This window comes from Alnus glutinosa, chromosome 11, assembly GCF_958979055.1.
Source record: "Alnus glutinosa chromosome 11, dhAlnGlut1.1, whole genome shotgun sequence".
Taxonomy (NCBI): Eukaryota; Viridiplantae; Streptophyta; class Magnoliopsida; order Fagales; family Betulaceae; genus Alnus; species Alnus glutinosa.
The window spans coordinates 844385-864014 of record NC_084896.1 but is presented as its reverse complement, the minus strand read 5'-3'; the positions used below and the strand labels follow the sequence as shown (position 1 = coordinate 864014).

Genomic DNA, 19630 nt, shown 5'->3' with positions numbered 1-19630 from the left:
ATTTTAAAAGTGATAAATGTTGATATAATTGTTTGTTAATATTTTTTTTTTTTTTTCTCAAAAAAAAAAAAAGAACAAACATCACAACACAAAACATGATTCACATTTATGTCACATCAAAATAATGTTTTTTTAAACTAAAAAAATCTTCCAAAACACATTAACAAACAAATTAACCTTACTACTTTTATTACAACTCTCTTAAAACTCACGTATTTGACATGGTAATTGCCATGCACTATTATGTTAATCTGTAATAAACTTGTAGTAAAAGCACGTAGTAATTGGCCATACGCCTTGCATTTTCAGTGGGTGTTTCTAGCTTGTTTCTTGAGGGTGACGCCCTTCTTGTGATCCTGGCCATAAATCAGCCTTCCCTCTTTACTTCTTGGTCTTTTGCTAATGTAATTTCGGATATTAGTTTAGATTTAATTTCCTTTCAAAGTTGGTATGCTTCGAAAGTTTCTAAAAGTGCAAACTATCGTGCACATGTGTTAACTAAGTGGGCCGCTTCCAATCAAGTGTTTGGAAGCATTTCCATAGGATCCCTATTCTCTCTTCCATCCGGATCAGGAGTGGCAAAGATCCTCCCTTATAGCCCTTTCTCTTATTTAATTAGAAAAAAAAAAAAAAAACAACCTTACCAATACTCTTTGTTTAATAGCCCTTATTCTCCTTCCACTCCATAAGAATATATAGTAAAATCAACCGGTAATTAATTAATCGTACACCAAACGCAGAATTAGTGAATTTGGTCGATTAGGTTTGCCTTCCTTACCTGTTTACTAGTATCCATGTCGATCAGAAAATCATTGACTCAAGCTATCGTGCATTCGTACTCTAGCTTTCTTTATTTGATCGAACGTACAGTGTGGCAATGAGTCAGATTGAAGCTTTTTACGCTACTAGCTAATTAATATATATATAGTATGCAATGCACCACAAAACTCTGCACGTAATCCGTGTAACTGAAAGAAACCCTGCAATATAATATGAGCCACCGGCGGCGGTCGGTTTACTGCTCACTTAACGTAGTTTGAGAAATTCAAAGGTAGAGTGCTTCCTCAAACACTTGATTCATACGTCTGAAGCACAATCTAAGGCAGGTTGGTTAGATACATATACATACATATACATACATATATACATATATATATATATATACACACACACACACACGTTTACGTGAAGATCTTGATGTTTGAACTTCAACTGTAAGAAATCGGCGCAGGGCTGGCCACCTATGTGTTGACCTTCAATATGGGATGGCCATATATATATATAATAAGACCATTGCTTGGACATTCCATCACTAAACCATAGCTTAATAGAAATTTTTATTCTCTGCGGCACCACCGAGACGGAAAAAAATTTGATCACATGCGCACATGGGTACAGGAGCTATGAAGATTTATAATGGTTTTGCAGTACTTCTCTTGGTTGAAATAGTTGTGTTTGGTTCTTTCATGGCTGTGAGAACTGCCACAGGCCTCCTGGACATGTCAACCTCCCTTCTCGTAAGGGTGGATCCATCGGGCAATGGAGATTTCAAAAAGATACAAGATGCCATCGATTCTGTTCCATCTAATAACTCAGAATTGGTTTTCATTTGGGTTAAACCAGGGACATACAGGTATGTGTTTGAGAGTGAGAGAGAGGGAGAATCTTAGCAATATATTTGCTATTTGATTTTGTTTTTTGCTTTTAATAACCGGGTATTTGGAGGTTCACCCTACTATATTTTAGACACCATACAAAGCGCTCTCTTTATACGGGTCGGATAAAGCTTGGGCTTTCACCCGTACATGGAGACCTGATGTTTCATTAGGCACCGAGGCCTAGTGACTTTTCACTCTTGGGGTTATGCTGTTCGAATTTAGTTAGAACTATTAATTCATTCTTAATTGTGATGGTTTTAATTTTATTGGTTTGTCTATGTATGTTTAATTAGACTCTTCTCTTATGCTTAAGCAGGGAAAAAGTTGTGGTGCCTGCGGATAAGCCCTTCATAACTTTGAGTGGAACAAAGACCTCTAACACCATCATAACATGGGGAGACACCGGGGAGATCATTGATTCTGCAACACTTTCTGTATTTGCTTCCGACTTTGTTGGAAGATTTCTCACAATTCAGGTATATGCCTAGCCTTATATGTCTACATGCCTTTGTCTAAGTGAACTCAATGAACTTGGCATTTATTCTGCATGGTAATCAGTTTAGTGTATAACTTTTCTGTGTATCATGTTTTTTTTTCTAGAATACGTTTGGGACATCAGGCAAAGCTGTTGCTCTAAGGGTAGTAGGAGACAGAGCTGCATTCTATGGTTGCAGGATTCTTTCTTATCAAGATACTCTCTTTGATGACACTGGGAGGCATTATTACAGCCGCTGCTATATCGAAGGAGCCACTGATTTCATATGTGGAAATGCTGCTTCTCTATTTGAAGTGAGTATTTCCCTTGAGTCACACAGAAAAAACTGATGGCATATATAACATCTTTCAATTTAAATTTGCTTGTGTCCTTGTAGAGGTGCCATTTGCATTCACTTTCAAAAGTAGATGGAGCCATTACTGCTCAACATAGGAATTCACCATCGGAGGACACTGGCTTTACCTTCTTGCGTTGCAAGATCACTGGTGTTGGAACTGCTCTTCTTGGAAGAGCGTGGGGTGCTTACTCTAGAGTGGTGTTTTCCCTAACTTACATGTCCAGTGTGATAGTGCCGCAGGGCTGGGATGACTGGGGAGATCAAAGCAAGCACAGGTATAAAAACTTCACTTACTTTCCCAAAATTGCAATGCGGTTTGTCACTCTCAAACTATCAAAATTTGCAATAAAAATGGTTAATTTGTCAATCCCTTTTAATCACCGCCTACGTACTCAGGCCTCGTTTGGTTTGCAGAATGGCTATTCCATTAGGAAAATGAATAATCATTCCTAGGAATAGAAGGTGACAGAATAAAATGACTATTCATAATCTTTAGTTTGGTAATAATACATAGATTTTAATTGGAATTCAATCAAAATTACTAAAAAAAACCCCACATTATTTTTAAAAAAAAAAATTGAAAAGAAAATCAAATTATTAAAATAAAAAAAATAAAAATAAAAAAATAAAAAAGAAGAAGAAGAAAACCCATGGGTGGCCGACCACCCCACCCACCGATTCGCTTCGGGGGTGGCCGCAACCACCCCCGGAGTGGTCTCGCGGCCACCCCCAAAATACTTGTCGGGGGTGGCCGCGAATCGGGGGTGGCGCGACCACCCCCGGCTCCATATACTGACTGGCCGGCCACCCAAAGGGTTTGGTATTTTTTTATTATTATTAAATAAAATATAAAATAAATGATTTTTTTTGGAAAATATTACATTTACCCCAAAGAATAACTATTCATTTCATTTTTTAGAGGAATAGGTATTCCTCTTCGTAAAGGAATAGGTATTCCAATGGAAATACCTATTCCAAGGAATAAACCCCTACCAAACAAAAGAATGACTATTTCATGGGTCTATTCCGCGAAATGATTTGGCTATTAGTCAGTTTTTTTTTTCACTTTTTTTTCTGTTTCCTTTTTTAAAAAAATAAATAAATAAATTTTAGGAAACGTAATATTTTTATCATTTTTGTTTCTTATGTTGGGAGTTAACGAAAGCCTTAATAAAGGAGACTGATTAAAAAGAGCTGATACATCAGATAACCACTTTGTAAATTTTCGTAATTTAAGGGTAACATTGAAAAAGGCATGGCAATTCACGGTTGATCTTTTTTAACCCCATCAAATAACTCATCTTCTTCTTTCAAACCATGTAAATAATTAAATTCACCTTTTTTTTTTATCTGTTTAAACTATTCTAACATATTTCACTCTTCTTTTTCTCTTTCTTTATGTTCATTTTTTTGGGGTACAACAGCACTGTGTACTTCGGTGAGTCCCAGTGTTATGGTCCTGGAGCCAATGTAACCAAGAGGGTTCAATGGTCAAAGAGTCTATCGAATGAGGAGGTTGCACCCCTCTTGACTATGGACATGATTGGTGGGCCAAGTTGGCTTAGACCTACACCAACTCACTTCAAGAGAGGCTCTACCATTATCCCAGCGAATGCTAATGGAAACAACTAGGATAACAAAATACTTCTCATAAATTTGTTTTTCCGATACTTCAAGAACACACAAGATCTTCTGAATTCAACATGGCATTTATATTTTTATGTGATACTTCATGAATTTACAGTTATATATTGAGAATTTGTCATTACACTGTTAAATTCGAGTCAAACGAAAAATTCTTGCTTTCTTTCTTTTAACTCAGATAATAATAGCATCATCATATACACCGTTAAATGAAACAAAATAAAATCTCGACTATAAAATAATTCGGCAAGACAGTAACTATTTCAACAAAAATATGATTCAACTAAGACCTACAAGACTCAGCAAGGCCATTACACAACCCCTCGGCCTTGACATTTATAATATTAATTAAAACTTCGGTAATTATCACTTTGGTGTACCAAACGTACCCTAAGTTATGCAATTCTAACCGGCCAGAGGATATGAAAAATTAAGTCTCAAGCACAAACCTATGGCACTACTCACTGCTTCCTACTTAAATTTTGGGGCCTTGATTTGCATTCTAAATGATGATAACAACAGACTACATGGATCTAACTGTTAAAAATTGCTATCACAGAAAAAAGGAAGACAAGTAAAATATCAACCTTTAATGAAGGGGCCTTGATTTGCATTACTCTAGCAGATTCAAAAGGTGCTTTTCATTATAGCAAAAGAAAGGAGGGGGGAAGAAACGCAAGTAACAATCTTAGAAAGCTCAATAGAAAAACTCTGTTCATAGAATTTGAATTACAAAGAACCAAAACAGTCGAAGATGAAGAGATATCATCACAGATTACCCTCTCCCGAATGACATTAGAAATCCAACAGCCAGTATGAAACTCCTTCATGAAAAAAGCTCCAGTCCAACAAACCAAACCTCCCCCACATTATATAGCAGCAATCAAAACCACAGCTATGATCGAACTCAGAAACTTCAAGAGGCTAAGATGGAAATTAGGCATATCAACAACAGAAGTATCACCAAACCACCTATCCAACAAGCCCATTTTCCTCTCCTGTTCTTCATCTGCTTAGCATGGAAGAGTCCATTGGTTCCACCATTTATGTAAGCCCCAGCGCTAGCCACATTCTCCTCAATATCATTGATCTTTTCGCCTTGTGTTTCCACTAACACAGCCATGTCTAGAAAGACTTGATGGAGCTCTGTCAAGCTCCTCTGTATATCCTTCAACGCCTCATGCCGCTCCTTATTCTCTATTAGCAAATCTTCCCTCCCTTCAAAAACATTGACCTGCCCACCTCCCAAAATCATCTTCTGAATATCTTCCTCGCTTGGTTCCTCTCCTGTGGCAGCATAATATCTCCTCTTTAGACCCTCTTTGTGATCTTTAACAATATGTTCTCTCAAGGACTGAAAATCATTCATCATATCCCTCAATTTAAGTCTCAAACCATTTGTCACCGAAATCCTCGTTCGATCTACCGGACTTCCTTCTTTGTATTCCTCAGATAACTTGCGATTAACAATATTAGACCGATCAAGCGACTCCAATCTTGCTTTGATATTTTTTGCTTTTCGAAGAACGGAGACCATGTCTGAGTTAATCCTATCCCTTAGCCCTCGAAGAACTTTAGCACTGTGAGCAGACTTGGTCTCTTCATTCAGGTCTTGAAGGTTGAGAAGAAGATTGGTGACCTCTTCCATGTCAGCCTTGATTCCAGCCACTTCTTCGAAAAACTGTGAGAGGTTCTGTTCATCAGCAGGGTCGAGTTTTCCCATCTCGATATCTGGCTCAGCTTCAAGATCTTTCATGGCCTGTTTCTTGAGGTCCACGTAACTGAGAAAGGACTTCGTCATAAGATCATTCATCTTTGGGACGATCAAAGACCCACCTGAAAGAAAAACTTCAAATTAGAAGAAAAATAGTATGATATTATATAAATAAATAAATAAAATGTTTTCTCAAATACAATGAAGAAGAAAAGATTGGTTGGGTCAAAAGAGAGAGAGAAAAAAAGAAGAGAAAACTGAGTAAAAGAGTCTGCTTTGGTTCCATGAAAATGGGAAAATTCCATTCCACTGGACCTGTAAAATTATGTTTATTAGATTAACCAACTTCTTTCGTTTGAGCCAAAGATAGAAGTTAAAAGTTTTCAAGCTACTTCCTTTTCTTTCTCCACTCAATTTTCTCAAAAACCCAACAGAACCATGAGCAAGAATGAGAAATGTAGGTGTTCAAAACCCACAAGTCCCAGTAAATTAAAATCTCAAAGGTCCAAAAGAAAAGAAGAATCCATAAAAAATTATGATTAAGAAAGCAATTAGGAAAACAAAGCTAAAAATTTACAAACCTTAAAAAGTGGATGATCCTGTGAGAAATAAGGCTGTGATAACTATCAACTTATCTTTCTCAGGATTCTTATCTCTCCAACAAGAAATCTGAAATGAATTTAGAATGGATCATAAGAAGATGTAAAACTTGCCGACTGTTTGATTACTGAGAAAACAGAGGAAAATAAAAATGCTCTGGTTCCGGGACAAATACAAAAACTCAACTGGAAAAAACTGTACAATGTTATCTAAATTGGATTCTCTTATATTCCCAGAAAAATTATTAACTGAGAGATTATACAGAGTTGTTCAATCTCGTTGTTTCTTTTCTCTTTTTTTACTTAGAAGCTCTCTCAGCGACCAAACAAAACAGAGCCTATGTAATTCAAATTGAAGAAAATGAACAAGGACCTCAATGATGTACAATCTCCCATTCTAGAAGACTATCTTTTCCAAAGTGCAATGATTCATACAACATACAAAATTCAGGAATAACAATAATGAATATGAAAAACAAAATACAAAACCTCGAAGAAGAAGTCGATGCTAAGAAGGGAGAGAGGCTCAAGCGCTTGAATCTTTTTCTCTGGGAATGTGCCTTAGGATTTGAAAATTCAAGTAAAAGATTTGTGAGATCTTTGAAGCCTTTTGCAGCTTACATATATGCCCCTAAAACAAAGACCATCATCAATGCCTTCTATGGCTTCCGTTACGTTTTGAAATTTCTGCTTTCAAAATTTGAAATTTCAAGGCATTTTCTTAAAGAGCCGTTAAAAGTTTGAATCTCAAATCATGTCGTTTCGTTTCGTTTCGTTTCGTGTAAGGTTGTACTTGTGGTCCGTTTACCTTTTAACAGTGCTTGTCTCTTTTAGATGGCCCTAGGTCCAGTCCAAGTCCAACTCCGTGGTTGGGTATAAAAGTCCAAACCAAATTGATCAATTTGGATTTTTTTTTTTTTTTTTTTTTGTACTCTTGACTAGGTGGATTGGATTATTAGATTAGGGGTCATGTCACTTGACCTAACTCGGATCTTAATCATACATATGTCCAAATTTTACATTGTTGCAACATGAAATTATTAACTCCCTCTTTATTAATTTATGGGTTAAATTCATAAATGTTTATGAAAATGCTCTTTGCCTCTTTGGGTTTTGTAAGTGATCAAATTGGTTCTACTGTCCATATGTCGTCAAGCCTGTTTTCATTTGTACAAAATAATAATAATAATAATATGCAAGGCCTATCAAATGTTGTTACGTTGACATCTTTGTCATATCAGCATATTTCTTAAATTTAAAAAAAAAACAAAAAAAAAACAAAACAAAAAAAAAAAAAACAAAACAAAACAAAACAAAAAAAAGAGGAAAAATCCCATCTGTGGGGGGATAGAGATTCCAACAATTTTGTTATTTGAATTTTTAGCAATTTTAAGAGCTAATATGAGAAATCTCCTATGAAATTCACTTGTCTGAATAGTTATCGAGCAGGCTACTCCTTACTAGAATAAGTGATTAAGTGAGACCCATAAGGGTTCTATCACATTTGATGTCCGGATTGCTAATAATTTGGACAACAAATTGCTGAAGATTCATATCACTTTGTGGGTAGTAGCGGGATTCTCCGACAACCTGTTCCCACCCCACATAGATGGCGCGGAGGAAACCCCGCTCCTTTCTTTCTCTATCTCTGTCTTTTCTTTAATAATTAGGGGTGATAACCTATTAGTGTAGTAGTGTCACTGAATTCTAATAGCCAAACCTATGTGGTTAATTGTAAAAAATGAGCATTAGATTCGAGCCAAGTTTTTGGATTTTGTATTTACTGATTTGAGCCCTTGATCATGATATCATATGCCCCATTTATCTGATTTCAGGGTTTTTAGACCTTCTGGTTCAGTGAATCAGTAGGCCTTTATGCTCAACCTGTTTATCCGGTTTTGGATTTTCCTATCAATCAAACACAGGTTAAGTATATGAAAGCAAAATCGCAAGGTTCACTCTCAACCACAACAAAACCAAAATTTGACAACAAAATAGGTTTGAAAACTCTTAATTCTATTATTTCGCTAAACTTTTTAGGCAATCAAAGAGAGAGAGAGATATGAAATCAAAATCACAAAGAAATTACAAAGGATAACAGCCAACACTTTTCGCATTTTGTTTAGATTTACTAATGTTGTACATCACACACTTTTACTTCACTTCATTGGTGTGACAGTTCTAACCTACCTTTAAATATTTTTTAAGAAAAAATACAATTTAACCTTCTAAATTACCACTCTTTCTCCAAATGACCTTCCAAACTATCAAGGCTTGCATTCTAGTTCCCCAAACTACTAAAACCTTTAAAAAAATGCACATTTTAGCGAAATATCCCCATAATACTCCTGTCATGTGTCATTTTTTCAATTAAAAAATCAAAAAAAAATTTAAAAAAAAAATATTATTTTTGTTTATAAAAATTAAAAACTAAATTTTTAATTTTTAATTTTTAATTTTTAAAAAAATATTGCAATCGACCAAATGACGTACTACTTCTTTTCAGCATTGTCGTTGGGCACGATGCACACTTCCCTTTTAGGAGAGGAGGTGGCCTTCGACTCACCCTTATTCCGTAGGAATGAATTATCATTTTGGTCTATTTCAAGAATTTTAAAATTATTTTTTACACTGTAAAGAGCAATTTATAAATGAAGCCAATAATATGACTATTTTTACATTTTTACCAAAAATAAAAGAGTAATGCTACACACACTCTCATTTTTTTTACACTCATTTTCTTCACACCAGTAACTTTTAAAATCACAATTAGCTTTGATATGGATCTTTATTAAATTTTAATTCAATGATTATTTTAAAAGTAACTTAAAAAAAAAAATACGGAAAAATGAGAGCACATGTAATATTACTGAAAATAAAAATGTGATGGTAGCATTTCTGAATTTAAAATCGTGCCAAACAAATTTAGTGTCAAAAGGCACTTTTTTTATTAAGGTTTGGCAGTTGTGATCGAGTAGTGTCAATCGGAGAGATGGGGAAGAGCAGAATACTGATAATCGGAGTGACCGGAAAACTGGGTTACCATTTGGCCATTGCCAGCCTCGATTTCTCCCACCCAACGTTCGCTCTCGTCAGAGACTCCGCCTTCTCTGACCCCAGAAAATCTCACAAGCTTCACTCCCTCTCCACTGCCGGAGCCACACTTCTCAAGGTCTCTCTCTCTCTCACTCTCTCTCTCACACACACACACACACACATTATGAGTTTCCGTCATTTTTGTCTTTTGTCTTTTGGGTTTTTTTTTTTAAGGTTATATATATATATGTGCATTTTCTTGAATGGCAGGGTTCGCTGCAAGATGAAGCGAGCCTGGTGGAGGCGTTAAAGCAAGTGGATGTGGTTATCTGTGCTGTTTCTTCCAATCAAGTTCTCGATCAGAAGCTTCTTATCCCAGCTATTAAACAAGCTGGCTGCATCAAGGTCTTCATCTCTTCTTTTCTTTTGGGTTTTTTTTTTTTTGAAGTAACCCAAATGGCTTTATTTGCATCTCCAATATTTGAATTCGGAAGTTGGCTCTGAATATGAACCAGGTCTTCAGACCTAGCAGGGCTCCAATTCCACCCTCTACCCCGTATAACTGAAGCTAGCTTGGCTTCAAGAAAGCTGCCACAATCATATATAAGACGGTAGCCAAAAAAAGATAGAAGGCCCATCCCCCACCATAAACCGAATGAATTTTTTGGCAACATCCTTACTCTTCAAAAAAATTTGCCAACACCAAGAACAACTTTGGGGAACTTTAACCTGCCAAAAGCATCTCCCCTTCAACAAATTAGCCTTAACCCAAGCCACTTACAAAGAACCGGCCTTAGTATACAAATTCCAAATAAACTTCAAGATAGCAGCTATATTCCAATCTTCAATCCTCCTCAGCCCCAAGCCTCCTTCTTACTTAGGCACACAAATAGATTCCCAGGACACCTTAGCCCTAGCAGGACCATCACTCCCCCCATTCCACAAAAAACGACTAAAAATTTGCTCTAAAACTCGAATGACTTTCTTTAGGTAAAATGAAGACATTAGTCTGATGAGATTGAATACTGAACAAGACTGAAGATATCAATAATATGAATCTACTTATTATCCCATGTATCGAACAATTTCAGGAGAAACGGTTTTTAGGAATTAAAGTAATTATTTTTACATTTAGAGTCCGTTTAGCCTATTTAGCATGCCAAAAGTGTGTTTTAAATAAAATTGCAGAAAGTGTCCCATTTGCAAGTGCATTTTTAAAAAGATGGCGGTTTGAAAACGTATCACAGGTAAGGACGTGCGTTTTTAAAAATGCACGATTTTACTAAACACTCAATCGCACGTTTTGAAACCGCTAAACTAAACAAACGCTTACTTCCATTCTTTTCTGGACAGCAACATTGATAATGTACTGTAGAACTACAACAATTTTCGTTCATAATTAAATATGAACCATTTTTTTTCGTTAAGTTCAAAAGAAAATTGTGAAATGTTTCTTTATTCTCAATGTACATATTTGTTTCTAGGTAACCAAAAAATTAAAACTAAAAATACCCAGGTCCCCCATGGTTTTGTTAGATGAGGCAAGGCATTGCAATTAGATGGATGAGGTGCATTCCATTACCTGTGTATTTCATCACAATCTTAGAGATAATATCTGTAGGATTTATTTGGCATATGATATTAGTATATCTTCCAGTCTGATTTTGTATTTCATTTTCTTATCTTGATTCTCTTGCATTCTATGTAAACTGTGTGTTGGTCTTTTACAATCATGCAGAACATGTACAGTCTCATATTTTATTTCTCATACGATATGTTAAATCACCTATTAATCCAAAAGCTTAAGCTGACAAAAAAATGTGAATTTAATTATTTAATTAATACTTTAACACGATATTGAATCACTGATGAGTGTTGACTGGTCCAGAGATTCATTCCATCAGAATTTGGATTAGACCCGGATAAGGTTCAAATATCAGACATGGACTACAATTTCTATTCACGTAAAGCTGAAATTCGACGTCTTGTCGAAGCTGAAGGCATTCCCTACACTTGCATCTCCTGCAATTTTTTTATGAGCTTTCTTATTCCTTCACTTGTTCAACTAGACTTAGAGACTCCTCCAAGGGACAAGGTGACCATATTTGGTGATGGAAATACTAAAGGTATGTTGATCAAAATGTGGTTTTGGCCAGACACTTAATTGCAATTGTTGTCTATAACCTCTGACTTCTGTTGATTTACTGCTTTGTTATTTGGCTTCTCTGAAGGTGTCTTTGTGAAGGAAAGCGATGTTGCTGCCTTCACAATTAGTGCAGTGGACGATCCACGCACGTTGAATAAGGTGTTGTATTTAAGGCCCCCAGGAAATGTATACTCCTTGAGTGAGCTGATTGAGATTTGGGAGACTAAGATTGGGAAGAAACTCGAGAAGATATATGTACCAGAAGAAGAACTTCTTAGGAAAATTAAAGGTACTTCAGTAGTATTCAAAAAAATTCTTTGTGCTCTAGGTGGGTGCTAATTTCCACAGTTGATGGGCTTCCATGAGGCGTCTAAAACCTACTAAAAAGTGAGATAGAAGTGGAACGAAGAAAAAATTGAAGAGAATTAGAAAGGAAAGATATCTATATAAATTGCTAATCACTTCAACAAGAGAGATCATGTTACCAAAATGATCTAAAAATAACTGGCAAAAATTATTCCTGAAATACTATTTTCCATTATTGTAATGCTAAGTTGAGAGAGAAAATCATAGGAATGCGATGAAAAAACTAATTTTGATCTGTCAAATCCCCATAAATCAGAGATTTATCATGTACGGGATGTCTTTGGCATGTAACTGGCTACTTTGTGAGATCCGAGATAGAAAACTACCATAAAATCACCATATCTAGAAGATAAATGATATTTCTAGACAGATATTGTAAGATGAAATTTTCCTTATCACTCATTTACTTGAACTGTTTTCTGGTTTACATTGATTCTGCTTTAGTTAATTGCTCAGAGTTTTGTACCAAAACTAATTTGTTACATTGCAGAGACTCCATATCCTGACAACTTGAAGATGATTTTCATATATTCTGCTTTCATAAAGGGGGATCAAACATACTTTGATATCGAGTCTTCAGGTGGTGTTGACGGGACAAAACTGTATCCACAACTGAAATACACTACAATCAGCGAATATCTAGACACCCTACTGTAAGAAGCTCCAAAATTGTTGTTCAATAAGTTGTAGCTTGAAAGCAATGAAATTATTTATCATCTTCCAAGTATGTAGAGCTATAGTGCTGTACCTTCTATTCAAATGAGCTCCAATCTTGAGTGAAGTCATCACAGTTTATCTTATGGACTCGTAGCTTTGGCCAGCCTGCATGTTATATTTCGATCCATGTATAATGCAAAAAACAAACGGTGGTTTTGAACCCAAAATAACTTTTTTAGAGTTTATGGTTTGAAAACATTGTGTTTGAATTATGTTCCCTTTTTTTTTTCTTTTTTCTTTTTTCTCAGAAGACACTGCAAAAAGTCTTTTTATTCTCGAGTTTGAATATAAACCATTACAATTTTCAATTTTGAATGATATCTAGCCATTTCTTCACTGAGTTGCATAACTTGGAACCTTATAAAAAGCTTAATTATCCCCGGAACGATGGCATGGATGTGAAGAGCTCAACATTGGTTGCTTTTAAACCGAACTTGCAGAAACCTCATTAATGTGTTGTTTTTTAAAAATGCATATAAAAATTAATGTACTTTAGATGTATGTCACCGTCGTATGTTTCAATCCGTCACTCAGCTTTTGTAAAGGGTTCTTATGTCTCCTCCTGTGTTAACGTTGTTTCCTATGGAGTTTTGTCAAAAATCCGGTGCCAGTTAATGAGCCAATAATATTATACAGAAACCTGGATTAGATCTCAGCATCTCCCAAAGTCCAAACTACTGAAAGCAATTAATTGTTTAGACTTCTGCAAGAGGAGCTCAGCAATACTAAGAAAACCAAACATGCTTCAAATCTAAATCAATTACCGATTGTTGGACGATTAACAGCTGAGCAAAAAGTAACCAAAAATTAATATTATTCCCAATTTCTATTAAAGAAACATAGCCTGCCACAGCTCTAAGAAAGCCCTTTGCCAACTGAATCACAATAATTTTTTAAAAAAAAAAAAACAGTAAGGTGCAGCAACCGACTTCTTTGTGAATTTAGCAATCTCAGTCATGCATGCCCATCTTTTTTCCTCTGTTTCCCTTTTTACCCTTCGTCGCTGACGCTTTCTGAGCACCTTTACCTTTCTGAGCTCCTTTACCTTTCTGAGCTTTGACGTTCTTTCCCTTCCTGCCTTTTCCAGGCTTCCCACCCATGCCGCGGGTTCTCGCATCCTTTTTCATCCGTGGATCAACCATGACTTTCCCCTTGCCAACCTTCACTTGAACGCCTTTCTTCGCAACCACAACTTCCTTTTTTGGTCTTTTGGGCATAGCTTTCTTATATAATTGTTCAATTTGCTTCCTCTTCGAGCGATCATTGATGTCTGCTTGGTCTGATATTACGTTTGCCTTCTTACGAACCCCCTCAAGTTTCCTCTGAGCAACACGCTTCTTCCGGGCTTTGGCCTGCGCGACTTTCTTTGCAGGCCGGGCATCAATTTCTTTGAACTGTGCTTTGATTGCAGCAACCTCCTCCTTGGTCACAGGCTTAATTGGTTGGCGGTGCCTCCTTTCCTCATCCAAAAACCATTTCGGCAACATGTTGTCGTCATGGAACATGTACTTATTGTAGGCATCATCCAGTAACTGCTCCCTTTGCTTTTTCCGCAGCATCTTCTTTGCACAAGCCAAGATCTCGGCTTTTCTACCAACATCTTCATCCTCTGATTCATCTGAGGAGGAGGAGTCACTTGAATCTGTATCCGGGGCAGGGACTACCTCAAAATCGTCATCTGCCTTAGAAGCTTTTAGTTTAGGGCGATCAGACCCTGCAGTGGGGTTAGCTGCCTTTTCCTTGGACTTTTGTGGGATAGAAAGTTTTTCCTCCTGCCTATCTACCTTCATTTCATTATCACTATCATCCCCCAAATCTCCCTCTTCTACAGCTTCAGCAAAGATATCCTGACTGAACCACTTGTTTGTAATTTCCTCTCGTGTTTGTACTTCTTCATCAATTGGTACCATGAGAGGGTTCTTCTCCTGATCATCCTGATCTCTGTCTGAATCATAATCAGACTGAATAATATCATCACCATCACCATCACCATCCTGCACAGCCAAAAAGAGAACTAAATCTATGAGCATAAACAATCATGCAACAAAAGCTGGCTCTATGCTCCAATATCTGCACTTCCACAACTGAACAACATTTGTGACTACTTGATGGGAACAAGATCTTGCAGAAATCAGAAACTGAAACAGACAAAACCAAGTCATAATAATGCATTCTCAACTGTATCTACACACAATATGAGAGGTCCATACCTCCAAATTTTCGGAATAGGCTTGTTTTGCACGCTTACGCTGCTTTGTGCTTCCCTCCTTTCTTGCCACAAATCGGTCATAAGCCTGATCAAGAAACTCTTCCATTTGTTCATCATATCTAACATCAGAATACATCATTTAGTAAAAAGATAATTACAATATCCCTGACTGTATTCCTCAACTACATATCAGTTGCAATGGATACGAGAAAGAACCTTCTGCGTTCTTCATCAGTGTCAATATCGGTGGATGAATGCTCTTGTGCCGCATCATGGGTATCTTCCTTTTCACGATCCTTCAAGCCACCATTTGCATCATCATAATCAGTGGAGTCTACTGCTACCAGATCTTTCTTACCCTGAGAACCATCGAACAACCACAATAAAGAAACTAGGGAAGAATGACAAGTTTTAAGGTTTGTGTATTCAGTTTTATTTATTTCATGTTCATTAATTTTTTCATGGTCAATAAACCAGAATTTAACTCCCTGCTTCTAAAACAATAGAAGGAAAGAAGAAGAGAAAGGAAGGAAGGGGCAGAGGAGGTGTTTCAAAGTGATAGCATACCTTGATGGAAGAAAGAGAAAACAACTCATGATCAATATAACCATCTTCCGTTGCATCTATTTGCATCCCAGTTGACTTCCGTGCCTTGTCCTGCAACATTCAAAAATAGTGAAGCAAGAACTCAGCTAGAAAATTGCCTACAAGCAAAAGACCGAGCATTCCATGACTCGAAATTTAAAATTGTAACACAAAAATCTTAGTTATCTTTCCAAACCAAAATAAAATGGCTATGGAAATATGAAATATTAACATTGCATAATTAGACTAATCGATGAATTTTGAACAACACATGTAGGGATTTCTAGTTCATGAACTTCAGAAAATGAAGGGGAAAAAAAAAAAAAAAAAGACAAATGAAAGAAAAAAAGACAAGATGGAAGTATTCTAGAGCGGATAGAGGCTGTCAAACAACCTCCAAACATAGTCTTTTGTTCTTAAGAAGATAAAATTTATTCCAAAACAGGTCTCGACCAAACAAGATCAAATTTAACTTCTTTTGTAATTGATGTCGTTTAAACTAATTTCCAACAATAGATTGAACCTGTAAAATCAATCTCTGATTACTATATCCATCTCTTCAACAAGTTAAGCAATGAGAAATGCATAGATTTATATACATATCATATTATCACAATAAATATTACAACCATGATGCTTTAAGAGCATGGTATAACTGCCAAAGTAGTAATGATAACTTCAAACCAGACCTTAGCTCGTCTTTTCGCAAGAAGCTTCTTTGTTCTTTTCTTCTTACGCTCCATAGCATATGTCAGCTCCTCCATTTCATTAAGCATTCTATCATCTTCATCCTCCTTATTCTCATTTTCAATATTTGTGGTAGTTGTAGAATTAGCCTTTTGTGTAGGAGATAGGGCCTTTCTTATCTGCAGCCGCCACCTACAGTAGGAAACAAACATGACAACATGCTATTCAATGTAGGGTAATAATGCTTTCTGAAACAACAAAACTAGACTACAACCATAAAAACCAATCACATCAGGAACAATGTTAGCAAAGCATATATAGATATGCTACAAATTTAAAATGTAAGGAAGAAACTACTTTTATGTGTGTTTTGCCCAACTTAAAAACAAGATTCTGCAGAACGTGCAGATAATCAGTAAGAATAAATTTATGAGTAAAGATAAAGGGCACAGCTTACTTCAATAGATGCTTGAAGTCTTGCTTCCCCAGAACACGCAGATCATCACAAAGAGTTTTAACCTGCCAGACAATAGCATTTAAACAGTTGAAACTACAGATAGTGCTCTACATCGTTGTTGAAACTTCTAAGAGCATTCGGCATTCCTTTACATTGAAGCTTTTATAGAATCACAAGACAAGAAAAAGATTACCTCTTCCGTTGTTAACTCATGATCCTTAATCGGCAAACAAGCTGGATCATCAAAGGTTATGGAAGTAACAGAACCAAGGATCTCAAGAGGAGTATCAGACCAAATGAAATCTGCAGCTGAGGACACTTTCCTCAAAGTTGTATCTCCATCCTCGTACCTGTAATTAGAACCTAATTAGCAACAACTATAACACAAATCCGCAATTATACTTCTGCTCTTTCTATGAGACACTTTAAATGTATTTCCACCCATAAAAACAACCAACAATGTCCGCACATGAATGAGATACTTGCCAACAGCCAACAGTGCCAGGATATGGCTAATGTGGATGTATAATAAAATGGCAAATTAAATTGAACCATAATACAAAGAAGGCTTACCCATCACGGTGTCTCTTTTGCTTCGTTCCTCTAAGTACATCCACCACCTACATCAAGGATTCATCAAATGAGAAAAATAATCAGACGCAATGAAATTACTCGAAGTTAGCAAAATGAAAATGTAAATGGAGAGAAGTCATTTTGCCATTAGCTCCATATTGATTTACCTTCCGCTGTGGTTCTATGGATCCCTGAAATAAATACTTCACATCAAGAAGACGTGGATCAATCTTTGCAGGGGCCTTGTACTTAAGACCCAAAACATATATCTCTGCAGACGCGGAACGGCTAGCTGCTGGCTTATCCACCTCAACCTTTTCAAATAACTGCAAAGCAAATGCCAATATCAGATAAAACAAATTCAGCCTTCTATACGAATATGAGAAAGATATCTCAATAAAGAAGTAGAAGATCACCTGCTTGAGGCAGTATACGACGGAACTGTAGTCTTGTGACCTGAAAACCTAACACAGGACAACATATAAGCGTTCAGCATTCACCCAATACAGGACTGGAACAAAGATAGATATATAAAGCATTCCATATAGAACAGACAAGTAAACACTCTAATTACATGTTCATCCAATAAAGACAACCAAACCAATCACACAATTATCGAAGTCCCCTACTTGTAGTTGTAGACCAAACATAAACAAAAGCAACCACATTTTCAACAAATCAAAAATTTATCCAAAACCCAATCAAACCCAATACCCAATCCAACAACCCAAAACAAACACCCCAAAGAAAAAGGATCAAAATCATTACTTTGGTGACAAAAGTGCCTTTGGGAGCCAAGAACTGCGTGGCCAACTTGACCGCATCGATGACAAGCGCATTCTGGCTCATGGCCTCCTGGGACCAGGCTCCGCCGACGTTGGGCGAGCCGTCGTGCAGGACCAGGTCGAAGGCGGGGCAGCCGCGCTCGGCCATGATGTGCTTGATGCGAGAGCGGCACTCAGGCTTGGTGATGTCCTGCTCGATGGCGAGGGCGCCGCGGATGGGGGCGATGGGGACGAGGTCGACGCCGAGTACGAGGCTGCTGACAGGAACGCGCTGGACGGCGACCTGCATCCATCCGCCGGGGGCGGCGCAGAGGTCGAGGACGGCGTGGGCGGAGCGTAGGATGGAGAACTTGGAGTCGAGCTGGACCAGCTTCCATGAGGCACGCGAGCGGTAGCCATGCTCTTTGGCTAGGCGGTAGTACTTGTCCAAGCGGTGCTTTCCCTTTACCTTTCCCATTGCCTTCTGTTATGCTTTTCTTTCAGTTTTTGGTGTTTAGGGTTTTTGTTGAGGGGTTTTTCGTTTGTTTAGGTTCACCCTTCCGACTAACGACAAATCTCTCTCCGACTCCACTCCAGCCTCCAGGGAGAGACAAAAGAGAGACTGGGCCGAGTTATAAGGGTTTTGCTTTTTTCATTTTTTCATTTAATTGGATTAAAAGCACAAAATGTATTTATTACACAATATTGTTCAAGTAAAAAATATTGACAGGGCTTTCTTTTTTTTATCTGGAATTCTGGATCAGAGAGAATTCTTTCAATTCAGTTTATAAAATTATCCCCTATTATTCTGTAGGCAAAATTAGTTATATTGCCTCAAATTTTAAAATTTCCTCTATAGTGATGGACCCTCCAAAATTAATTTTTTATCTCTAAAAGGTCCTTTTTTTTTTTTTTAGTTTTGTCCACACTTAAAATTATAATTCTGCCCGTGTTCCTTATTAACATATAAGTATAATTTTTTAATAGCACGTAAAAAAAAAAAACACATGTTTTTTTAATAGAATTTTTTGCTAACTTTTTTAATGCTATTAAAAAAACATGTATTTTTCATATGCTTAGAGACACATAATAACACAAGACAATTTTATAGATAGGCTAAGAGGAAAACTCAATAAAATATATATATTAAGTATTTGCACCATCACATATATTTCTTAATTGCACTTTCTACCATTTTTCTGTTTAAATGTTTAAATTAAACAATTTTATTTGATAACCAGTGTTGATGGATTCGAGGAATACTACGTCTGGACCAGCTTAAACATATCGTTTTTTTTTTACTTGTTTGGTTGTGTTCTTTAGGTTGAGCACAAAAAGAAAAATGCGTTTATAGGGTACAATCACTTGCTCATAGAGAGAGAGAGATACAGCATCCACTTGCCTTATGGTGCTCGAAGTGTGAAGCCCACCGAGCTTCCTCTCTATAAAATGCTTAAATTACGTGCAATTCAACCAACTATAGATAAAAATAAGATAAAAAGTGTAGTGAATAACATTACTCTTGTAAACAACTCTCTGCTCCAGCTCAAGTTTCATTCATTAGATCATAACACAGAATCAAATTTCAAACCTGAAGTCCAGCAGTGTACAAAGCTCAGCAAAGGCCTCAACGTAGCATAAC

At 36.7% G+C, this 19630-nt stretch overlaps 4 protein-coding genes across 5 annotated transcripts; 2 read left to right on the top strand and 2 right to left on the bottom strand.

Annotated features, from left to right (window-relative positions):
• Nucleotides 1–1312: 1312 nt before the first annotated feature.
• Nucleotides 1313–4269, top strand: LOC133882132 (putative pectinesterase 11). Its single transcript, XM_062321241.1, has 5 exons — nucleotides 1313–1633; nucleotides 1975–2134; nucleotides 2259–2447; nucleotides 2531–2766; nucleotides 3916–4269. The coding sequence occupies exons 1-5, from the start codon at nucleotides 1389–1391 to the stop codon at nucleotides 4121–4123; spliced, it is 1038 nt and encodes a 345-aa protein (XP_062177225.1). The 5' UTR covers nucleotides 1313–1388; the 3' UTR covers nucleotides 4124–4269.
• Nucleotides 4270–4813: 544 nt separating this feature from the next.
• On the bottom strand, nucleotides 4814–7214 carry LOC133882213 (syntaxin-112-like). 2 transcript variants are annotated; one of them, XM_062321329.1, is made up of 3 exons: nucleotides 6938–7214; nucleotides 6431–6518; nucleotides 4814–5971 (listed from the first exon to the last, which is right to left on the bottom strand). In XM_062321329.1, exon 3 carries the CDS (start codon nucleotides 5946–5948, stop codon nucleotides 5052–5054), a length of 897 nt encoding a protein of 298 aa, XP_062177313.1. In that variant the 5' UTR covers nucleotides 5949–5971; nucleotides 6431–6518; nucleotides 6938–7214; the 3' UTR covers nucleotides 4814–5051. The 2 variants fall into 2 exon arrangements, with proteins under 2 accessions (XP_062177313.1, XP_062177314.1); XM_062321330.1 differs by lacking the exon at nucleotides 6431–6518.
• Nucleotides 7215–9385: 2171 nt separating this feature from the next.
• Nucleotides 9386–12777, top strand: LOC133882173 (probable pinoresinol-lariciresinol reductase 3). Its single transcript, XM_062321288.1, has 5 exons — nucleotides 9386–9620; nucleotides 9755–9889; nucleotides 11373–11610; nucleotides 11716–11919; nucleotides 12487–12777. The coding sequence occupies exons 1-5, from the start codon at nucleotides 9441–9443 to the stop codon at nucleotides 12651–12653; spliced, it is 924 nt and encodes a 307-aa protein (XP_062177272.1). The 5' UTR covers nucleotides 9386–9440; the 3' UTR covers nucleotides 12654–12777.
• A 659-nt stretch (nucleotides 12778–13436) lies between these two features.
• On the bottom strand, nucleotides 13437–18618 carry LOC133881866 (adoMet-dependent rRNA methyltransferase spb1). Its single transcript, XM_062320917.1, has 11 exons — nucleotides 17993–18618; nucleotides 17641–17688; nucleotides 17392–17550; nucleotides 17225–17271; nucleotides 16845–17001; nucleotides 16652–16713; nucleotides 16197–16386; nucleotides 15490–15579; nucleotides 15139–15281; nucleotides 14924–15041; nucleotides 13437–14707 (listed from the first exon to the last, which is right to left on the bottom strand). The coding sequence occupies exons 1-11, from the start codon at nucleotides 18464–18466 to the stop codon at nucleotides 13664–13666; spliced, it is 2532 nt and encodes an 843-aa protein (XP_062176901.1). The 5' UTR covers nucleotides 18467–18618; the 3' UTR covers nucleotides 13437–13663.
• Between the last annotated feature and the right edge of the window lie 1012 nt (nucleotides 18619–19630).

Bases quoted from the DNA above. Each gene is read 5' to 3' on its own strand.
- LOC133882132 (XM_062321241.1), top strand. From the start codon at position 1,389: ATGGGTACAGGAGCTATGAAGATTTATAATGGTTTTGCAGTACTTCTC. The intron at 2,448-2,530 runs GTGAGTATTTCC...GTGTCCTTGTAG, and splicing joins ATGCTGCTTCTCTATTTGAA to AGGTGCCATTTGCATTCACT. The intron at 2,767-3,915 runs GTATAAAAACTT...GGGGTACAACAG, and splicing joins GGAGATCAAAGCAAGCACAG to CACTGTGTACTTCGGTGAGT.
- LOC133882213 (XM_062321329.1), bottom strand. From the start codon at position 5,948: ATGAATGATCTTATGACGAAGTCCTTTCTCAGTTACGTGGACCTCAAG.
- LOC133882173 (XM_062321288.1), top strand. From the start codon at position 9,441: ATGGGGAAGAGCAGAATACTGATAATCGGAGTGACCGGAAAACTGGGT. The intron at 9,621-9,754 runs GTCTCTCTCTCT...CTTGAATGGCAG, and splicing joins CCGGAGCCACACTTCTCAAG to GGTTCGCTGCAAGATGAAGC. The intron at 9,890-11,372 runs GTCTTCATCTCT...TGACTGGTCCAG, and splicing joins AACAAGCTGGCTGCATCAAG to AGATTCATTCCATCAGAATT.
- LOC133881866 (XM_062320917.1), bottom strand. From the start codon at position 18,466: ATGGGAAAGGTAAAGGGAAAGCACCGCTTGGACAAGTACTACCGCCTA. The intron at 15,580-16,196 runs GTCTGGTTTGAA...TGAATGTTGCAG, and splicing joins TTGCGAAAAGACGAGCTAAG to GACAAGGCACGGAAGTCAAC. The intron at 14,708-14,923 runs GTATGGACCTCT...TTGGCTGTGCAG, and splicing joins CCTATTCCGAAAATTTGGAG to GATGGTGATGGTGATGGTGA.